The following is a 21,123-nucleotide window of genomic DNA, read 5'->3' as shown; positions in this document are numbered from 1 at the left end:
TCATGTTACTCTTTACCAAAATAAAATATGATGAAAATATTTTAGATTTTCACTACTTAAATATGAAGTTTCTCAATTCTAGTGGGATTGACGGCTGGTTTTTGACTACCCTCGAGCCTCGGCTGTTGGTCTAGTACACTACTAAGTGTATATTTAAATTAATGCATGTATTGCAATGAGGGTTGCGGCCTTTTAGTAAAATACGACTTGATTTTATATCATTACAAGCTGGTTTTAAAAAATTGATGAAAAATTTTTTTTTCTGTTGCAGTAGAGTCGGGCCCAAAAGTTGCTAGCTAGTTTGATTCCAGTACAACTTGGAAAAATCGAGGGAGAAACTTGTACTATTTTAGTATAATCAGATTTCACCCATGAAAGTATTGTTTTGACACTGCGAAAGTGAAAAATGATGTTTAAAAATGAAAAATACCATTTTCAACGGTAAGGTTCGAATTTTATATATATTTCTTTCCAATTCAATACTTATAACAACACCACTGAAAAATCAGAGAAGGAACTTGACTTTTAATATAAATTGTTATTTGATAAAAAAATACGTAGTATACACATAGTATAGGTACATGACTTTTTCCTGATATTACAATAACTCATTTCACCAAAAACATCAATGTTTTGACATTATAATATGAATGGCAAAATCGTTTCATCATATTTATGGCATCTTGGATATTTCAATTACGCAATGACTTCATAATCTTAAGTCGAAAATATTCATTACATATATATCCTAATTGTGTGCATGTATCTATTTACATTTTTAAATTAATGAAAATATTTACACGTACGTAATTTTAATTGGCTTCATACATATCATACTTTTCGAGGTATTTCAATCAATTAAAATTGTAAATCACACATTTTTTCTTATTTAAAGAAGAATTCAAAGTTTTTGCTACTGAACTTATGTAATATGTATATATATATATATATATATATATATATATATATATATATATACATTCATATGACTTATGACAGTTCAGTTACGTTTAGATACAGAGGAGGCCGTTTTAATTCGTTGAGTGGAACATTTAAACGTTTAATTCCCATTGGTTGATTCGATCACATAACCTCTTTCATTCAATTAAACGGCCTCCACTTGTACACTCATATTACTCACACATATATTAGTCTGCACCTTCTCTGAAAACTATCAATTATGGGTGTAATCCACAATCGCCACCAACAGTTAGATATGTGAGACGTGACAACGTTGCTTGATTGGGGGGCGCTACTGTCGATTTACTGGTGATGTCACGTATCCGTAATCCCGCCAGCAGTAAAAAAAGCAGACGACGCGGAACTTCGTCCGATTTTGTCATATTGTGCTATACTATCCAAAATATCCTAAAAATTAAGCTATACTCGAAAATATAGCCTGCTTAACTGCTGGCGGGATTGCGGATTACATCACGTGACATCACGAGTAAATCGACAGTAGCGCCCCCCCAATCAAGCAACGTTGTCACGTCTCACATAACTGCTGGTGGCGATTGCGGATTACACCCTATAGATGCGACCAGATATCCCTTATGTTTATCACAACAAAAAAACTATTTTTGATTTCAAATAAATACAATAATTACAAAATATGTTACACATAACAATTACATCACACTTTTTTTGTTCTCAGAGTTTTAAAATTATTTTCAACGCATAAAAGAGTTTTTTTTTTAAATATTGATACTTATATACTTATGAAATGTTAGCTTTTATGCAAAATTTCAGTTGCTATTGACCAAATATATCAAATTAAATAACATGACTGATCTGTTTTCAAATAAGTTTGGCACTCACAGAGACGACAGACAAACATACTTTTATTGTCTTTTACCACAAACAGAAACAACATTTGAACTATAGTTATAAATAAATATATTTATCGCAGTTTCATCTCCATTGTTCATCGCAGACTCCAACGTATTTTCCTACAATTTCAATAATGATCGACGTGAATAAAACAATATTACATTACATTGATTCAAGACGCGACTATCACTTAAAATTATGCAAAGTCAATATAAAAGTCTCCATAATTTATATTCCTAGACGCTCGACACATATGAAAAAAATGGCACACATTGAAGCTACTAAGATTCTTCCTTATCGTATTTAGCCTTGAAAAAATATAATAATAATAATCATAAAAAACACTTAGAGCTACATTTTTTGTAATGATAATCGACTGAAAATATGATCTAGTTATAAAAAAACAAAAAATTGATTTGTATAACGTAGGTATGCACCTCGTCAGGCCATCGGACGAGCTCGAGTCAGGGCAGAGGCCAGGGCAGGCCTGAAAAGTCGACGGGACCACCGAGGCCAGCGTCAGCCTCCAATAAACTCATGATGACAGCCATCGCCGCTTCGTCGTTGCCATCAGTGGGCCCCGGATTCGACGACTCGTTGATCGTCGTGCCGCTTATCATGTCTATCATGTCATCCTCGCTATCTGTTGGTCAAATTGAAATTATTATTATTTTTTTCGCAAAAAAATATCCAACATTGTTTAAAAGATATTATACATACGAAAAACAAGATTTTCACTTACGCTGATCACTGGCGATGATGTTTAGTTGTACATTGTTCATTTGACTGTACAGGGACGTGGGATCGCTGCTACTGTTGTCGCTGCTGGCCTGTCGGATGTCCGACGTTTGCTCTGGGGAAGCCGTTGTCGTTATCTGTGTCTTTTTTCAAACAAACGCTTGATTAAAATTGACGGTTGCTCAACAAATTTTGAAAAAAGTTGTAACATTCATCTTCTCGAGACGTACGTATTCGAGCCACCTGCTTTGATATTTGTTCGTACCAAACGCGCATGGCTACGTGTATCTTGACAATTACCTCGTGATTGAGCAAAGCGGCTTCTAGCCCGGACATGGGGCTACTGCCCGAGGATGAGTCGTGGTCGCTACGCCGCTGCAGATCCAGGGCCTCTTCGGCTATTTGACGTCCGATTTTGCTCACCTCGACGTGACTAGAGATGAGCCGCTCGAGGCCACCGTTACCTACGATTAATGATCCTTCATTTGTTTTTTTGTTGTTGTTGTTATTTTGTCACTCGCTTAGCTCATGATTTTCATCCAATTCAACATACGGGTCAACTCACTTTGAGCAAAGTAATCGTAGTTTTCCTGAACACTACCGCCTTCCGATCGATTAGCGCTGCTCTCCACCTGCCGCGTATCCGAACTAAAAGCCAACATTGTACATGGTTTTATTTTATTTTATTTTTTAAATTATTTTCCAAATCCTGCGAGCAAGTAATATACTATAGGTATTCAGGGACTCACAAGACGGCCGAATTTTTAGCTATGAGGTACTCGATGTCCTTAGTCCAAGGATTCTTGAACGACTTCCATTCCGAGCGCAGTTTCACGAAACTCGCTCCCTTGCCGCGAAACCTGTACACCTGAAACACCGACGCTGATGTTTAACAAAAATATTATCGTATATACCAATTGATTATTTTTCGAGTGTTGGCCAAAGCATGTTATGTTATACCTGAGTGGTGACGGGTTCCGTCGTTTGCAAAGCCGTCTTGTGCGATTCCGCCAAATGCGGTATGTCGTCGTGGTGGTAATACTCGTACATGCTAGTACCGAGCAACTCTTGGGGCAAAAAGCCCAGCACGAGGGTAGCTCTAGCAACGATGCGATAGTTGTCAAATACGCTTTCGGTTGAAGAAAGAAAAAAAAAAATGTAAAAACAAGATAATCTACCTCTGATCGACAAAGAGGAACTTGCCGTCGATGGCGTGCCGCGAGACGAACTCGATGGTGCGCAGCCTGAGTCTGAGGGGTGCCGACGACGGTCCGATCAACGGCGCCTGGACCCGTCCCACCGCCACGAGGCAGGACAAGTTGCAGGCCTCGGTGTCCGCCTCGGGCTCCTGATCCTCGAGGCTCACCTTGGCCGGCGCCCACGACTTTAGGTAGCCCGTGCACTGGATCACGCAGTACTTCCAGTCTGCACGACGCACAACCGTTAACGCCTCAGTGAAATTTTATCGCCAAGTTGATTCCCACCCCTCGTCGCCCTTTTACAAGACACACGCTCTCTCTAAAGCATTCCCCATCGATTTTCGTATGCATACATATATACACCGAGGGGCTCAGGTGTCTCGGCCCCTTGTCAAAGAAGTACATCATAAAAATGTACGCCCTGCACCCTGGGTATGGAGGTGGGGTGGGTCGGATTCTTGAGATTGCGCAACGCTGTCCACCTCCCGGAAGAGCCGATTACGCTCTGTATTCTATATATACTTGGAAAAAAAAAAAAAAAAAAAAAAAAAAAGAAAGAAAAAGTTTTTCTCACCGTGATTCTGCTGTTTTTTCCGTCTGTGGGAGCCGGTAGTGGTGTCGGCCTCCTCCTTGACTTGCGTCTCGGGGCAGCGCGCGTCCACCTTGCGCTTCATCCGGCAGAAGAAGGAGCGCCTCGCGCCCGGGCATAGTCTCGACACTCCTTGGGGTACGTCCGTCTTGACCGGTAGCATCGCTGCGGACATAAAAAACACGTTGGTGGATGAATTATCATGCGCGCGTTATTCATAAGCAAATAGTTTATCAGGGAGGATATTATATAAGAGATCGGTATGTTGTATTGTGCGTAGGTGCGAGGGTTAATCTCAAAGTCAAGTTCGCCTCGATACGTCAGTATGTGTAGGATCGGACGTGCGAGTCGTTGCCGATGAATTCCAATACGAAAACGTTGTCGGATTTATGGAATACTGTTGCCGATCTTCCGAGTTACCGACTTTTTCCGTACAATATCGTGCTTGACCTCTTTTGTTATTCGTCGCGTGAAAGCGACCGATTGTGTAACTGCACACGTATACACAATTATTTCTCCTTTTTCCAAAGCTGTGCGATTGTAACGAGGTTGCTTCGAGCGCGCCGTCATTCATTGACGTAGGTATACTTAATTACCGCTGCAGCATGTCTTCGAAAAAAAAAAAAAAAAATGCGAGCAACTTTGTTGAGCAAAACATTTATCTCACGCAGGCATATACGTATACCGTGTACATATAAAAATTTAATATAAGTGGACCACCCAAAGAAGGATGTTTCAAAACGACACCGTAATATACCTGTCATAAACAATGGCTCAACTTTCACTGACTTACATAGATCTATATAATATATACCAGGATCTCAGCCTCGCAACTTTACCCTTTGATACATACGTATACGTATATTTTATATACCTATGATTTCATAGCAATCAAGACACGGAAAACGTCACCACGTATAATTGATTTCTCTATAACTGCAAAGCTATAGACTTTACCCATGTATAAGCACAGTGCACACTACAGTATACATATAGAGCTCGGTTATCGTGTTGTATTACGCAATAAGCGAGGGATCCGTGATGTAACTCCTCGCGCTTATGTATACGTATATAACGCAGCAGCGTGCAAACTCAAGAAGCACGAGAGCTAAGACTCGAGAGATAAATGTAATATAGGTTCAAGGTATAACGCCTCCCCGATGCCCCTATATGCAATATGACATGTGTGTAAGTATATCGATGGACTAATAAATTCGAGTGTAAGTATGTGTAAGTGTGACACAGTTTTTTTAATTCAAAAATATGCGTAAATGGTCTGTAATCCTAATGGTCCATTGTTTGGTCGAAAAATTAAATTGATCCCGTAATACCATCTTTTCGTAGTTACAAACCATCTTTGGTTTGCGTCTTCCCTTGTACCCAACGTACTCAAGTGGAAAAGGTCACGGTCTGAATTTCCGTCTTCTTCTCTACATTTTGTCCAAGTATTTCTTCATTAAAAAAAAAAAAGTCTCATTTTCTGTGCAATCACAAGTAGTTCATGGTGGAGGGGCATTAATTCACCAAACAAAAACAAAAAAGACAAATACTCACTTTTGGCATCGATGAGTCGCTCGCGGGGACTGAGATCCGAGGACGAGAGCTGCTCCTTGACCTTGGCGACGTCCTTCGGGTGTAGAATGTCGAACCAGCTCTGGCCGAGCAAATCGTCCTGTCGGAGGGTCAAGTCGGAAAAACGACCATTACATCCTTTGTCACCCTTATCCGGTTCATGGGGTCAAGGTCGTTCGTACTTGGCGACAAAAACGGTGCACGCGATCTGGGCGAAAGTGCGAGAGGGGAATTTCGCGGGTGTGGTTCTCGTCCTTTCTCCGGAGCTAAAACTCCGCTTATGTAAGCACCCCCTCCCCCCTCCCGATAAGAGTTCGCGAAACCCACCTATATATACATAGGCTCCGCGTTTACGTAATATTTTATTGCCATTGGAGAAAATTGAGCATTGTTCGGCACGAAGGGGGGCTCAGGTTTTTCCGTGTGTATTTACGTATACAAAGATTCGGGCGATGAATTCGTCGATTTGACGGATCAAACGAATATTGTAATTTTTTTTTTTTTTTTCACAAATTTAGTTGTTACTATGGCCTCCATGGGAAGCAAATATCTATGTCTACAAATCCCGATAAATCAGCCCCGGATGGTTTTGTTTTTTTTCTTTTTCAAACGCGCTTTAAGGTGTCGCGGTTAGTGGGGTACGGGTGATCATTACATGCACCGTTGGGCGTACTCGTTGCAGTTTTCTTTCTTGATCGTTTTCTCATTATGTGTGTTTCGGTACGCGAGTGAAAAAAGAAAGGCAACATTTGACGTATATAAACGTACAGCGTGTCCCGGTGTATCGGCATTCCTGTGCCATTTTCTCGTCAATTACAAACTCGCGGTCTTTTCTTTTCGAAAATTCGTTTTGTATACGCTGCACACCGTAAACTACCGATTTTTGTTTTCGATCGCGAGACAAAAAAGTTTAAGAAGAGAAAAATGAGCAACTCGCGTTGCAAATGCTTACCTGAGAGTAATTGAGCGCCTGCGAGACCGACTTGGAGACGTAGAGTATCCTGCCCCTATCGCACCCGACGACGAAGACGAAGCCCTCGGCTGCCTGCAATCAAATGCACGGTTTGTTTTGTAATTCGCGTACCGTCGTAATTCAGTTTCAATATTTATGCAATCTGCGGCATCAGTGGTCCTAATTTCTTCTTTTTTTTTTTTTTTTTTTTTTTTGCCTTTCTCGGGAGTACACGTGTAGCAAATTTCAATAAAAATGAAAATAAATGCCATTCAGGTACCGATCACCACAGTGAACGCATTAGGGGTAAAAAGAAAAAAAAACCAACGCGAGACCGTGAGAATTGAAACTCGCAAAGTCCGTATACATATATGTACAGTGTACAACACACGTGCGATAAGAGCCGCTTGCAAATCGCTTGGTTTGAGTTCTCCCGTGTAGGCATCGGAGAAAGGGGTTATAGGTACCATATACATATACCGATCGCCGGTTCGCCAAACAATGCAAAATCACGCAATCTTAAGCCCAAAAGGTCGAGGTACTTACTTACTCCATGCACGCGCAAACTAACACGTGGATCAGCGAAAATTCGACAATAAACGTGAAAAAATCATCTCGTGCGCAACAACTGCCGAGAAGTGTAGGTATATTACACCAATCCGAAAACGCCTTCTTGCCCATAACTTTTACTGCGTGTATATATATTATGTACATTTACGTACGTGGTATACATATTGTAATGTATGCAATGCGCAACGGTCCGAGCAGTTGAAAAAAAAAAAAAAAAAAAAAATGCAATCGAAAAGACGTGCGCGAGGGAGTTTGTTGTTGAAGCTTTTGTGTATTTGTATACAGAGCGAGAAAAGCACATGCACGTGTGTACATTGCACTGTAATCGGCCGACCGATTGTAAAAGGTATGCAAGATCCGAGCGGTCGGGGTGTGGTCACTTTATGTACTCTGTATCTCCATTTAACCAGTGCCTTTTTTTCTCTCCTCGTTGCACGCGGGGGAGGGAAGTACAGTGAATTCGTAGACAAGCATTTCGTTAATTTATTCGTTAAAGATCGAGCATTGGGCCGCGCGTTGCGAGTTGAATCGATCTGCACAGCTTCCAATTTAATTAATGTGCGGAGGGACGTAAACAAAAAAAAAAAATTTCGGGCCTTACATAGGTACACACACGTTACGATCGTGGGATATGTTTAGCTGCTGAACCGTTTTATGTAACAGAGGCAACCTTAAGTATATAGGCACCTATAACGATCATGTTTTGTTTGCGCGATCTGTATATCACGTCATAATCCTCGGTCTCTAACGCCGTGATTACAACACGTAAATACGTGTGTACCTACTTACTACTACCATACATATAACATATTATAAAGCGAGAACGTTTTTACCTTTAGATTAGCATGTGTTTTGTTTTTTTTTTTTTTTTTTTTTTTTTTCTTTCCGTGGGTATAATCACAATGTCGTATTCAAATGTTCACGCCTCAACGGGTGCCAAACGCAACACAGCTAATGGTTTCGTTGCTTTTTTGGCGTCCGCGTTTGAATGGGTACACACTTATTTTTCAATAGTATATTGAGACAATGTGCTTAACCATGTATGTAGTATATATAACTCGGAAGCTATACACATGGGGTGTGACGAATGCACCAAGGGCTCTTTTGTTCGTTGCGTATTTTAGGAGATTTTGTGATCTAATTTTGATTTATTTTCTATGTCTAACATACTTTACGTTTACCCCTGTTACAGTAAAACAAAAAAAAAAAAAAATGTATCTTTCCCTAGTTTCCACACTATAAATACCATTAAAAAGGAGAGCGAGTGAAAAATAAAAAAGAAAAAAGGAAACTGCAACATATGGGTGTATTTATATGTAGATCAAAGAGAGGGAGGAGGCGTCGAAGCCGCTGAAACACGGCGTGCATTGTTCGGAAGCATTTTATGTCTCTCCTTTTCTCGAGACTCTTTTTATCTTTCCGTTGCTTTTGACAGTTTTTTTTTTTTTTTTTTTTTCTTATATTTTCTACGCATTTATTAGGCATACATGCGTGTCTTTTGTCACGCGGGTACGTTATACTCGGCACCTATTGTGATTTTTCCTTTTCATGGGGCGATCGATTCTTTTGATCGTTCAACCAAGCGATGACTGTTTATTAAATAATAATTGTATGTTTCGCGATTTTCCACAGCAGGCACTTTGAATGTACCTGCGTGTTTTTTAAAAACAATCTCGATGACGACTGTAAGAGAAAATTGTCAAGTTTTCGATCGATGCAAGTGTCAACGTGAATCACACGAAACAATTCATTCAACAGCCTTCGTGACGTTGCAAGCAATTGAAATCCATGTAGATTCAACCCTCGAAATGTACCTACCCATGATTAGCGCAATAGACGAAGAAAAAAAAAAGTATAACAAAAAAAAAAAAAAAAAACTCCCCACGATTTGTATCGGCTCGTGTTAACTCGGCCAACAATCCGGCAAAGTGAGAGCACGTATAACAATGGGTACACGTATATATACATATAAACGATCGCGGCCGCGGAGAAGGAAGAAAAGCCAATCCATTATCATTATATACCCCGCGGCTGCGGTGCACTGCCGCACTAGAAAATTTACTATCTATCAGCTCCCCCCCTTGACGCGTACGTAAAATATTGTATATATATATACCAATGCATCGTTACAGGACTATATTATAACGAGCCGTATTCCTGTATCTACGTATATGTATATTTTTTTTTTTCTGCGCGTATAATATACGTATGCATTTCTCCGTCCTCTCGCGGGGGTCACGAGAGTGCAATAAAAGTCACGGAATTTCAAGCGAATTAATAATCCCCGCACGTGCATAGAAAACGTAATGATATATACTTACCGGGCGCTGCTTCATATAGATAAGGATTAGGTACAGTCTAGATCTGATATATACTTACAGGACGTATACGTGTATATGTATAAGTATACCTGGAAAATCGATCTCGTTTTTCAAAACTGTGTATCACATGTATATACACCTATATGTATGCACATACGGTACAATGTTTAATTGACCGGTTGCTCGTGGGTTTCGAAATCCCAAGGAGGGAACGACCATTGCTAGCTAGGGAGAGGTGGTGGTGCATTGTGAACTCTCGTGATAAGAAAGGCGGACGCTCGGGAACGAAAGTGATCTCGTTTACGGGTCTCTGTCTCGCGTTCGATCGTATCGCACCTGAGTTCGCTCTTTATTTCTCCCTCTGTCCAAGCGGCAGACAATAGATTTTTTTTTCCCTTTCGAACGAATAGCTATGTGTTTTTTGTGTTGCAGTTGTTTGGGCAATACACGCGTGGTGTCGTTTTTTATGCATACATCTTTATTTAACGTTGCAATATACCTAAGTACGCTCCGTTCGAGGGAAAGTTAATTGAAAGCGCGTATAATAACGGAGCTTATCTAAATTTCCTTTTAACTGCGCGGGTGACAATTACGCGGTGGATTGGCTGTATTATCCACACGCGCGTTTTTTTCCCTCCTGTTATCTAAAATACCCATGCCCGAACCGATGGATAATTGAAATATCCGTCGCTATTTGCAAAGTAATGAAATAATAGCGCGTGTTTGCGTCAATTGTTTTTGCGCCTACCTGGAGGATGAGAGTCTTGAGTTCCTGATCGCTGAGAAAGGCGGGTTTGTAGTGTCCTTCCGTGTAAGAAGTGACGGCTCCGAGGATGGTCTTGAGATGCTGGACCGCCATACGGAGCACGGTGAGCTTGTCGAGTTTGCGCGACATGGCGTGGCACATCGGTATCATGGCCGACAGCTCGGTTATGTACGTGTTCATCTTGTCCCTTCGTCGTTTTTCTATCTCGCTGTGGTTTTGCCTGAAAAAAAAAAAAAAAAAAATCGGTATTCCTACTTGCCGATTTCTCGTATAAATCGGAGATGAGGATTACATTGATTATTAATCCCATTGGAAATAACAAAAAATAGTACATGGAAGGTCATTAAATTTCTATCTATACACGTGAGTCTGAACCAAGTAACGGATTTCGTTAGTGCGACTTTTTTAACGAACTAACGAGATGAGGGTAAGTTGCAATAGAAGCTCGAAAGCAAGAAACGAATAAAAATTATCACACCTATTGTATTATATATGGTGTAAAATTTATATGTACAAGTATAGGTCCGTGTAAGCTAAAAAAACATAGTTTGTCAAAAACCTCGGGGAAGCCGTACACGCGTTGAGAAGGAATCGAGGCTTAGGTCAAGGTCGCCAGGTTCATTCTTTCTTTTTTGCTGTACTTTTCGAAGATGCATGATACACGATGTTGCTTGCAAAGGTGCAAGTTTAAGTCGTTTAATGGAGTTTGACTTACTTTTTACAGTCGTTGTTGGACCTGATGGATTTGGCATCGTCTCCTTCGTCCTCCATGTCGTTGCCATCGCTGAAATAAATAAATGTATACGATAAAATCGGTATGAATCGGGTAGTAAAGGAATCGAGAAAATGAAAACGTATCGAAAGTTCCAGCTTTGATCAAACACAAGAACTCAAAGTTCGGCTCTCGAGACGACAATGAGCCGTCACAAGCTTTGAATGATCTATCGGTTTTTTTGTATAGGTGTACGGTTACCGCGTGAAAATTCAAGGAAAAATCAGCTGTATTAACGGCATCGGCGACAATCCCCGAGGTTTTGATGAATTATGCAAAAGAGAGTAACAGTAGCAGTCTGTTGCACGATAAGTTGCGTTACGGGGTGTGTATATATATGTATAGGTATACCTATCCGTACGAATGTGTGCCAACGTATACGCCGTATACATAATATACCTATGTGCAAGAACGTGTGCTCGCGCGATCGGCCGCCATTATAACGAAAAACCCGGTTGCGCAACCACGCGCTGATTCTCTTTCTCTCTTTCTTTCCTCCAATTCTCGCGCACGTTTATACACATATGCATAGATAAGCACGGTAACGTTGAAAATGCACAGGCTGATCTATAAATTTTGGGATTTTTCCGATTTGCCACTCTATGAATGCACACATATGGGCGCAAATGCATAGTTCATACACGGCGTACATAAACACACAATCACCGCATAATGGATTATTTCTTCCTGTTTCGTAAAGTTTATTACGCTATACGTGTATGTGTATACATGCGCACGTGTAATACCGCCCCTCGCGATCATACAAAATTCATTGTTACCGATTTTCACGGAAGGATGACGATCGGCACTCATAATAAGCTCATCGGACTTTTGTTTCAAATCTATAATTTGTTCGCGGTGTCATCAATAATAATCGAGTCGGATGGAAGTTGGAAAACTACGAAACTATGTGATGCATGCTATACTTTTTTCTCACACCGATTTCCAGGATATTTTTTTTCCATATCTGTACGTATGAGCCTTCGAGTTGTGCACGCGAAAAAAAATTCGGACTCATCCGTGGCACCAATTACATACATACGAGTATTGCCAGTGCGACGCTTGTACGAAAAATAAGAAAACCTTTAAAGACACATATTAAGTATACGTACTCGCGAAGCTGCGGAGTCGGTGCAAACGAAGAGAAGAAAATCGAGGAGGAGGGAAGACTTTGGAAAGACTTTTGGAGGGGGGCGGGGGGCAAGGAACTGCGTGGCTTTTCCGCGACACAATCGAAGCGCGCGGATCAAAGGGTTGACTACACACCTCGTCAAGGCTTCTCTCTGCCGCTCGCGACGCGGGCACTCGAAACAGCTGCGACAATTGCGGGGTTTCCAACCGACACGACGACAAACGAGCGCGAAACTCCAGGAGCTGCTCTCCCGCGACCTTCGCGAAACTTCCCCGCTAGCTGTTGCTCGATTTCCTCTTGTGAGTTTTACCCTTTTGTCGAGGGTGCAAGTATAGATCGCTCTCTCTCTCTCTCGCTCTCCCTCGTTGGTGATTCCGACACGATGACAATTTTATGGGTACGTTGTTCCGTTACGAAGATCGTTGTGATTAAAATCAATTCGATTTAAGGGTTTTAATAAGTACCTATACCTGTTTTGGATCGGTTGGAAAATCGTTATCGGATGATTTACTCGAACATTCTGGATACGCCACAACGTATACAAATACCCTTCAAAATAATTGTACTAAAAGAAGGTAATCATCAGAGATGTCACAACAGGTATATACAAGATAGAAACCGATGTGAGTGACGTGGCTATCATTATACCTCCAAAAACTTGACAAGTCCGTACACGCATTGTAATTTTGCATAGAAAAAGAGTACCGATCGACACTTAATTTCCGACGAACCCAAGCATTTGTACTTACACGTATAATCATAATAAAAGGAAATACTCACTGGCCAAGGATCTTCCTCTTTTTCGACTGGTGCTCCAGCGCGTCGTCGACGCTGCCAATGACCCCGTGCTGCTGGTTATCGTCCCGCTCCGACAAAGAGGACAAACTCCTCGCGGACGAGTGGTGATGGTGATGATGGTGATGGTGGTGGCTGTGGTGGCGCCTTCCCGTTCCAGATTGTTGCCGATGCTGCTGTCGATGATCGGCAACCACGGCTGGGGTGCCCGCGCTGCTGGTTACTGTAGTCGCCACGACCGCTTCTGTTGCAACCGTCATCGTAGTCGTAGTCGTGGGGATCGACTCCGGGGTGGTGGTGGTATCCATACGCTGGTCCGTGCTGCTGTACACCGGCTCGGCGGGGGAGACCTCAGCGGGGCGACAGGTGCTCGCCACCGATTTCGCCACCACGACCACCAGACACGGGGACGGCGTTGCCGTTGTGCTCGGAGTCGACGGAGTTGTCGGGGAGGACGATGGCGTCCCGACTCGAGCGTCGCTGCTGACGATCTCACCTCCGGGAGGGCCGGCGGCTACCGCGGTGGTGGTGGGTGGTTCTAGCTCGCCATAGTACACCGTTGCGCAAGGGCTTCTGTTTTTTTTTCATAATTTTTTTTGTTTTTTACTTTAAAATCGAAACTGCATTGGTTAATACATATAGGTGCGTGTGTATAGAATTTTCATTTCACCGGGGGATAATTTTTCATCGACCGAACGCATCTTCGTGTAACTGCAGACACTTTTTAAACGAACATTGAAAAATAATTTAAGATTATCGTACATGTAACTATACAATGTTAATTGCGATTAAACTTTTTGATTTGGTAACGGCAAAGGTTTTTTTAGTTTTTTTTTGTTTTTCATAAATTTAACTACTTGTAGAGTCGTAGTTCCGAGTAGATTATCTAAGCATATTACGCGCTGGTGTAAATGTAATAAAGTACATATCAAAGTACCATTATGAAAAAAAAAAAAAATTAATAAATAATAATAATTTCTGCGCTAAGCGATCGACTCCCAATCATATTTATATAGATGACAAACGCGAAAAACATTTTGCAAGTTCTAGCTTAGGGTTTCCTCGTCCGCTCACATACGCACCGAAGCGCATTAGAAAAGGAAGAAAAATAATAATGAGAAGAAGAAGAAGAAAAAAAAAAAAAAAAAAAGGAAAACTTGAAAAGTCATGGATTCACCAAGGTCACCAGCTTATCCGCTCGGGCGAGCAGCTCGCCCGACTACGCTGCACGCGTTCCCCGCGCACATATATACGTACGTACACGCCGTCATCATCGTCTCGCGATCGTCGTCGTCGTATGCACGTAATAGTTATATTACACTTCCTCTCTCGCTCTTCTACTTTTTTTTTTTTTTTTTTTTCCGCTAGCGCAGCGCCACCGGTGATGTAACATCAGCCAAGATCAACGTAATTCCATTTAAGCTTATGCTATACCTACTCATGTGAGCACAAAGCAAACGTGCACCGAGAGATACATATATATACACCTAAGTGTACATACCAAACACGATACCTTTAAAAATTATTTATTTACCTATAATGAGTGAAATAATTGAAACGTGATTTTGGGTGTAAAATATTATTGTTACAAAGACTGAGAGGAATCTCGGCGAATCCATAGAGTAGAGGAAGGAAAGGAAAAACAAGAGAACGATGTTGTTGTACAAAAAATTGCGCTTTTTTTTTTCCTCGTCTCCAAGTATCGGCGTAATAATAGAAAGAAAGTGAGAGATAACCGTGATACGAGTCGTCCCCTTTTGCGATAATTGTATGTTTTGTCACTGCAACGCACGTATTCTCGGCTCTCCCACAAACTTTCTTCTTCTTTTTTTTTATTTTTATTTTTTTTTTATTATTATTTCAGCAAAAAATCTTGGGGGAAAAAAAAGTGTGGAAAGAAAAAAGGATAGCCCTTACTCTTGTAGAGCCTCGGGCAAGCCATAGTAGACTTGACTCTGTTGGTGGTAAATCATGGCACTGGCCGAGGAGTCGCCGGGTAGCCTCGGTCTGAGCTCCTCGAGTGAAACGACGAGCTCCCGGGGCTGGTGACGCTGCGATGATTGGTGGAGTAGCTCGTGAGCGTAGCCCTGGTTACCCTGGGCCACCATGTCGTCGATTTCAGCCCCAAGGCCCTCGATCAGCCCTACTGGCGCGACATTGCTGCTGCCCTCCGGCGACGCCTGCTCGATTTTGCTCCCGACGTCCTCGAAGCAGTCAGCGATCCTGCCCTCGATGCACCCGTCCAGCGATAGACCGCCCTCGTCTGTGTGCAAAGTGATTTTTTTTTTTTTTTTTTTTTTTTTACTATAGGTGGTGGATAAAAAAATCACGCTAATCGCATACATAGTTACTATATCCCGTAGCACGGATAGGTGTAACAATCACAATTCTATACTCGACTTGCACGTTTTTTGGAGCACGAAGTGAATCGAGTCATCGTGGAATGTGACATGGTGTTCTTACCGTCTGACCACACCTGACCCGTTCTACTTGGGCCCCGCGTTTTCAAGCTTACACGGGCGACAGAAGTCACTCGTTTACCCGGTTTCGCAGCGCGTCTCGGCGGCAATTTTTCAATGCTCGCACAGCCACGGCGTACTTACAAATTAACCCGATTCGTGCAACGGCAAGAAGAGCTGCATCCTCGTCAACCGGAATCTCGTTAGCCGCGGGGGGGCTTATCGCGTAATCCAATCACCGCTACGCAGTCATCGAAGAAGAGACACCGAGCAAATATCATCCATAGGGTAAACAACAACAACAACAACAAATGACAACGTGTGCGTTAAATATAATTACCGAAGAGCCTGTACATCCAGGAAGTGGCAGCGGCATCCTCGACCGGTTGCACTGGAGGCCTGTCCTCCCCGGTGCTCCTCCCCACGGGCAACGACGACGCCGGCTTCTCCTCCTCCTCCTCCTCTTTCCTCCGCCCCCTCGTGCCACTCCAATGAGTCCCGACGCCCGCCGTCGAGCCTCAAATTACACTCGACATTTTTCTACCTGCACCGATACATACCAATGATTCTTTGACTGTTGCAACTGTGTGTGGGAGCCTTTTTTTAACTTGCGCTATTGTTTCCTTTACTTTTCGTACGAGTAAGTATACCAGTGGCTCCGCTCACGGGTGACATCCATGTGCTCCTCTCTTTTTACTCGTGTGTACGTTTTTTCCTTTTTTTTTTTTTTTTTCTTTCTTTTCAGTCGAACGGGCACAGAAGACTACAGCTCAAACGCCGCGTTCAAAGAACAAACTATACCGTACACGTAAACACTGCACAAGTATATAGAGAAAAAAAAAAAAAAAAAAAGAATAAAAAGGATGGAGGTGGAACAATGCGTGGCTAAGCGAGCGAGAACAAGTAAACGCGAGCGGTAAGTGCCGTGTCACGAGAGCGACTGGAAAGCGATCGCGCGACCCGCCAACTCTCTCCCCACGTGGTCGCGTGCGGCCGGCGATCGGTTAACTCCACTTGCTCGCTCGCTCCCCCCCCTTTTTTTTTTTTTCATCCCGCACGCGTAAGTATATACGGCAATGTAATAAAGTGGAGAGAAAGAGAGCTGCCGCGCACAGGTGATGGGAGTCGCCCGAGTGTCTAATGTATGCGTGCACGAGGAGTAGATGTGTAGACCTATATATACGCGCGAGTAGGACGTACCCTCGACCGAGCCCCCACACCCCCTGTATACCCACTGCGGAGGCGTAGGGGGTGTCGCTCTTCGCGGCCGGCGCACGCGCCTCTTGTCCACCGCTCCTCGTCGCTTATTACTTTTTTTTACCCCGAGGTCTCGAGTATATACTTGTACCGTCAACCTATGTACACCACTTTTTACCACGATTTATATAATATATTCACCGTCATTTCTACGTACATCCACGCGCAATCGAACAAAACGTTGCGCGTTTCTCGTTTGCGATAAATCGGCGTGCTTTTCGACTGCCTCGTCGGGTTTCAAGTTTCGATATTCCCGGGAGTCGTTGAATTTTTGGCCAAGCGATTTCAATGATACGCGTGTGGTGCCTCTTTGTTTGCCCGTATAACATCTCGAGGAGCTTTTCGAGTGACGTGAAACACGCGCGGACAGACGCACATTATGAGAAAAGTTGCGGCCATTCGACTTCCAAACTTGGAACCTTCGAGTATACAACCCTCGAGGTATGGGTACCCGCATTTGTCCACCCTCACCCGATCCGGGACATTTTTCAGCATGAAATACATCCACGTACACACCCCAACACGCGTGTATATATCTTTGTTCTCCACGTCCGGTAGAGAGAGAGAGAGAAGTGCATCGTCATAACGATGGCCATTCGTCATTAAACAAACGCAGGCGCACGTTGTACTGACGATGATCGTTAAGTCGGGCTTATCGCGTTCGGAGGTCACATCCTGACCCCCTTCGGCCCTCGAGCTTTCGCGTTAATTACCGGCGAGCAGCTTTGACGATCCTCGTAATCCGTTTGTCCGGGTCTCCGGCCATCGGGGCCAAACGCCGAATTAATTAGGACGATACAATATGCCGGCAAATGCATGCCTATCTTTCCACACGGTTTTCACGGACGTTTTTTTTTTTCCCTCTGGTTTGGTGATATCGTACCACGGTGCTGCCGATCGCGTTGGTATGTGTAAGTGATCGGTATAGGACAGCTGAAAAGTTTTTTTTGCTTCTCAAAAGCTTCGAGAGGGGGTGGGAAAAGAAAAAAAATCAATTAAACTGGATATGCTACGTGCGGTTGTCCCCCGCGAACACGTTAGTTTTCCTTTGTTCGGGGGGGTGTGAGTCTCGCGTTACATCCGCGCACCCAGTTGGACGGGGAAACGTGATAATCTCGATTATTATCTCGCTCGTGATGGGAAAAGTGGTCATCTCGGACCTTCCGATTGATTGGTAAAACGAAACCACGTTGCAGCTCCGGGTGTTTTTTCTTTCTCCTACCATCCTCGAAATCTAAGGGACAATGCTCGTCTTACCGCTAACTGATGGTGTTTCATTCACTCATTGTTGCAGAATATAAAACTCAAGGTAAAAAATTATACTTTGCAGAATATTCTTTATTGTTTTTGCATTACTGTTTCTCGTTGCTAATCCCTTCGTGTACCATTTTTGTTATTCGGTTGGGTACAAAAATTGTTTTAAAATCAACTAAAACAGTCGATTTTTTCATATCTATCTTCAACTCGCGACAGGTACCTCGACGCCTGCGCTACATTGGACAGTCCCTGTGTCCTCGACAATCTAAAATTGAAAATAAAAAAAAAACAACCATTCTTAAAGTGACAAACGATTGATATACGTAAACAGCCCGTGTTTGGTACGTGTATATACTTGCAGCGCCGAGCAGCTCGCGTCTTATTCAATTCTATTGTAAATCGAGAGATTCACCTACGCGCCACAATTATAACGCAGCTCGAGATAGTTTTCGATACGCACCCAAAAATTACCGTTAACTGGACTCTCGAGCCGATTTGCCGAGTAATTATATGTGCACTTTGTCACGAAATTACCCAGGAAATGGCTCTCTCGCATATTCGTGGGGCAAATGGAGATTAATATGCTCTTATCGCTTGTAGCGTCGCAATAAAGATACACCAAGAGGGACACGACAAATAATTATCAAGCAACTCTGTTCGAATGAATGTAAACAAGAGCAAAGGAGACGATATCGAATCAAACGATACGAGGGAAAAAGAAAAGGAACATCGATGGCCAGGTTTAATTGGCACGGAAGACACAATAGCGAGGAGGAGGAGGAGGAGGAGGAGGACAAGACTAATCGATACAGTGCAGGGGATGTTATTTTTATTACCTTGTTTTTTCTCGGGCTCATTATTACACGATTTGGTGAGCAATCAGCGACGAAAATTAACGACCTGCCAATTATGAGGTGCCTCCTCTCCCAACTTCGGCTCTCTCTCGTCTTATGGATTATAATTAGGCAGTTCTTTCCAGAGACAATAGTAAAGAAGAAGAAGAAAAAAACAAAGTTGTATCTCAATTTGATCGTCAAATGTATATGTTTCATTAAATTGCATGCACCTATATATGTGACTACTGTTTTTGTAAAACGCAAAATCATGTATATATATATGAAGGTAAATGAATCAAATGCATATTATTTTGCAGGTATATTGTCTGTGTTTTTTTTTTTTTTCTTCTTTCCAACAGAGTCAAATATCCCAAGATTGCACAACCCTCGTGTATAATATACACAATTTTATAATGGGTGCTTATCGATGAAAGAGGTGGGTCGGAGGGGGGGGGTACCCAGTATTGGTATACAAGAGAGTAAACGCTGGCGAGTTACGCAAGTCTTATCGCAGCCTATACACCTATTATACCGGCTGCAATTGACGGATCATACCAGGGCGATGTGTACACACGAACCCGGGGATCTGCGTGTGCCGCTGACACGTTCGCTGCTCCGCAGGTTACACAATGTGTATATAGGTAATGCACATACATATATGTACATATAACTATGTGGCTTTCGTTAATTCAAACTCTCCCTTTTTCGCTTTGTGCGTTTGTCGCGCGAGAGATAACGATCGCGTAACAGTAATGAGAGGGAGAGAGCGTGTGTAAAGGAGGCTCGGGTTAATCAATTATGGGAGCCACTTTTTCAAGGTTTCTAGGGATATGGATTTAGGTTCTTTCAGCGCCACTGGGCACAGGTACACATGTTATATAATATGCTTTGGAGTTTCACCGCATTGAGATCACAGAAAAAGAAGCATTAGGTTGCATCTGCCATTCAAACGTATGGAATAGGAAACATTTATTTCATTCGTCTTTCTTGAACGACATATCTTTTGTACATATGTATAGCCGAGCAGTGCGAATAGTCGTCAACTGCAATGTATAGGTACATGCACTACTTGCAAATTGCGATTGTACAACGTATGATACACGAGGAAATCCACTAAAAAATATCCCGTTTTTTTCCCCCCATTTAAATAAAAAACATTTTTTTGAGGAACACCTTCGAGGATAGGGCTCATTTCACTCGTAATGTCATGTACTGTGAGGAAAAACTTTTTAACGCCCTTTTTCCGCGATTTAAAATTAATTAAATGTTAAAATTACATTCTAAATAGTTAATACGTATAAATTGGCGACGAAAACGAGATATTATTTGTGGTTTTTGTCACATACGTGTGTGTACGTATAACAACAAGATACGATGTAGCACATTCTACGAGTACTCAGATTGTTCTTCGATCTCGTGGCGCGGCACGTAAATATACCGATTTTTATGCAAAAGAGCAAGTGCCCTTTTTATTTTCGAACACAAATTTGAGATCAAGTGTACAAAGGGATGACTGCATAAGTACACCGTATTCGAATCGTTGGGTACTTGGAATCGAATGAACAGCACAAAGCAGATGTGAGAGAAAAAGTTTGAGGCCACCCGGAAAATCCGAGCACATTATGTACATACATTATGAGCTATAAGTCTGCGACGCGTTTGCGATGTTATTAACATCGTGCGTTGTCTTTGGACTCTGCTTGGCAAAGTCAAGGTTTCGACGACTGCAACCATTGCTTTTTTTTTTTTTTTTTTTTTTTATCTGCCGCACGCGTCTGCTTTCGTATACGTTCTCGCACTATCCATACATACGCGTGTGTTTGAATTGTTTTCCACTTGCTCCAACAATGCAAGTTAAAAACTGCATCTGTTACAAACACCACAACGCGTCCCGCGTGCGCTGTACACGAAAATCATTGCGATAAGAAAAATCGAGGAATATTCGCGACGATTTCTAATCGATTCACGGAGAGAAAAATTCAGCTCTCGTACAAGTTTATGTACAAGTAAAGACCCGTGACAGCGAGTCTGATGGGCTTACATATAAATCTAGCTTGTGTGGATATAATGGCTGGACT

At 42.4% G+C, this 21,123-nt stretch overlaps 1 protein-coding gene across 1 annotated transcript; it reads right to left on the bottom strand.

Annotated features, from left to right (window-relative positions):
* Window positions 1-1,823: 1,823 nt before the first annotated feature.
* On the bottom strand, window positions 1,824-16,147 carry cyc (basic helix-loop-helix ARNT-like protein cyc). Its single transcript, XM_014359667.2, has 15 exons — window positions 16,036-16,147; window positions 15,154-15,499; window positions 13,222-13,809; window positions 11,253-11,321; window positions 10,520-10,757; window positions 6,881-6,973; window positions 5,911-6,028; window positions 4,342-4,521; window positions 3,747-3,993; window positions 3,529-3,667; window positions 3,318-3,436; window positions 3,134-3,216; window positions 2,869-3,032; window positions 2,573-2,711; window positions 1,824-2,473 (listed from the first exon to the last, which is right to left on the bottom strand). Exons 1-15 carry the CDS (start codon window positions 16,049-16,051, stop codon window positions 2,295-2,297), a joined length of 2,718 nt encoding a protein of 905 aa, XP_014215153.2. The 5' UTR covers window positions 16,052-16,147; the 3' UTR covers window positions 1,824-2,294.
* Window positions 16,148-21,123: the final 4,976 nt, after the last annotated feature.

This window comes from Copidosoma floridanum, unplaced genomic scaffold (assembly GCF_036245765.1).
Source record: "Copidosoma floridanum isolate Cflo_tuat_1 unplaced genomic scaffold, Cflo_Japanese_pri ptg000006l, whole genome shotgun sequence".
In the NCBI taxonomy this organism is placed as follows: Eukaryota; Metazoa; Arthropoda; class Insecta; order Hymenoptera; family Encyrtidae; genus Copidosoma; species Copidosoma floridanum.
The sequence above is the reverse complement of the archived record's forward strand: the minus strand, read 5'-3'. Positions and strand labels throughout refer to the sequence as shown.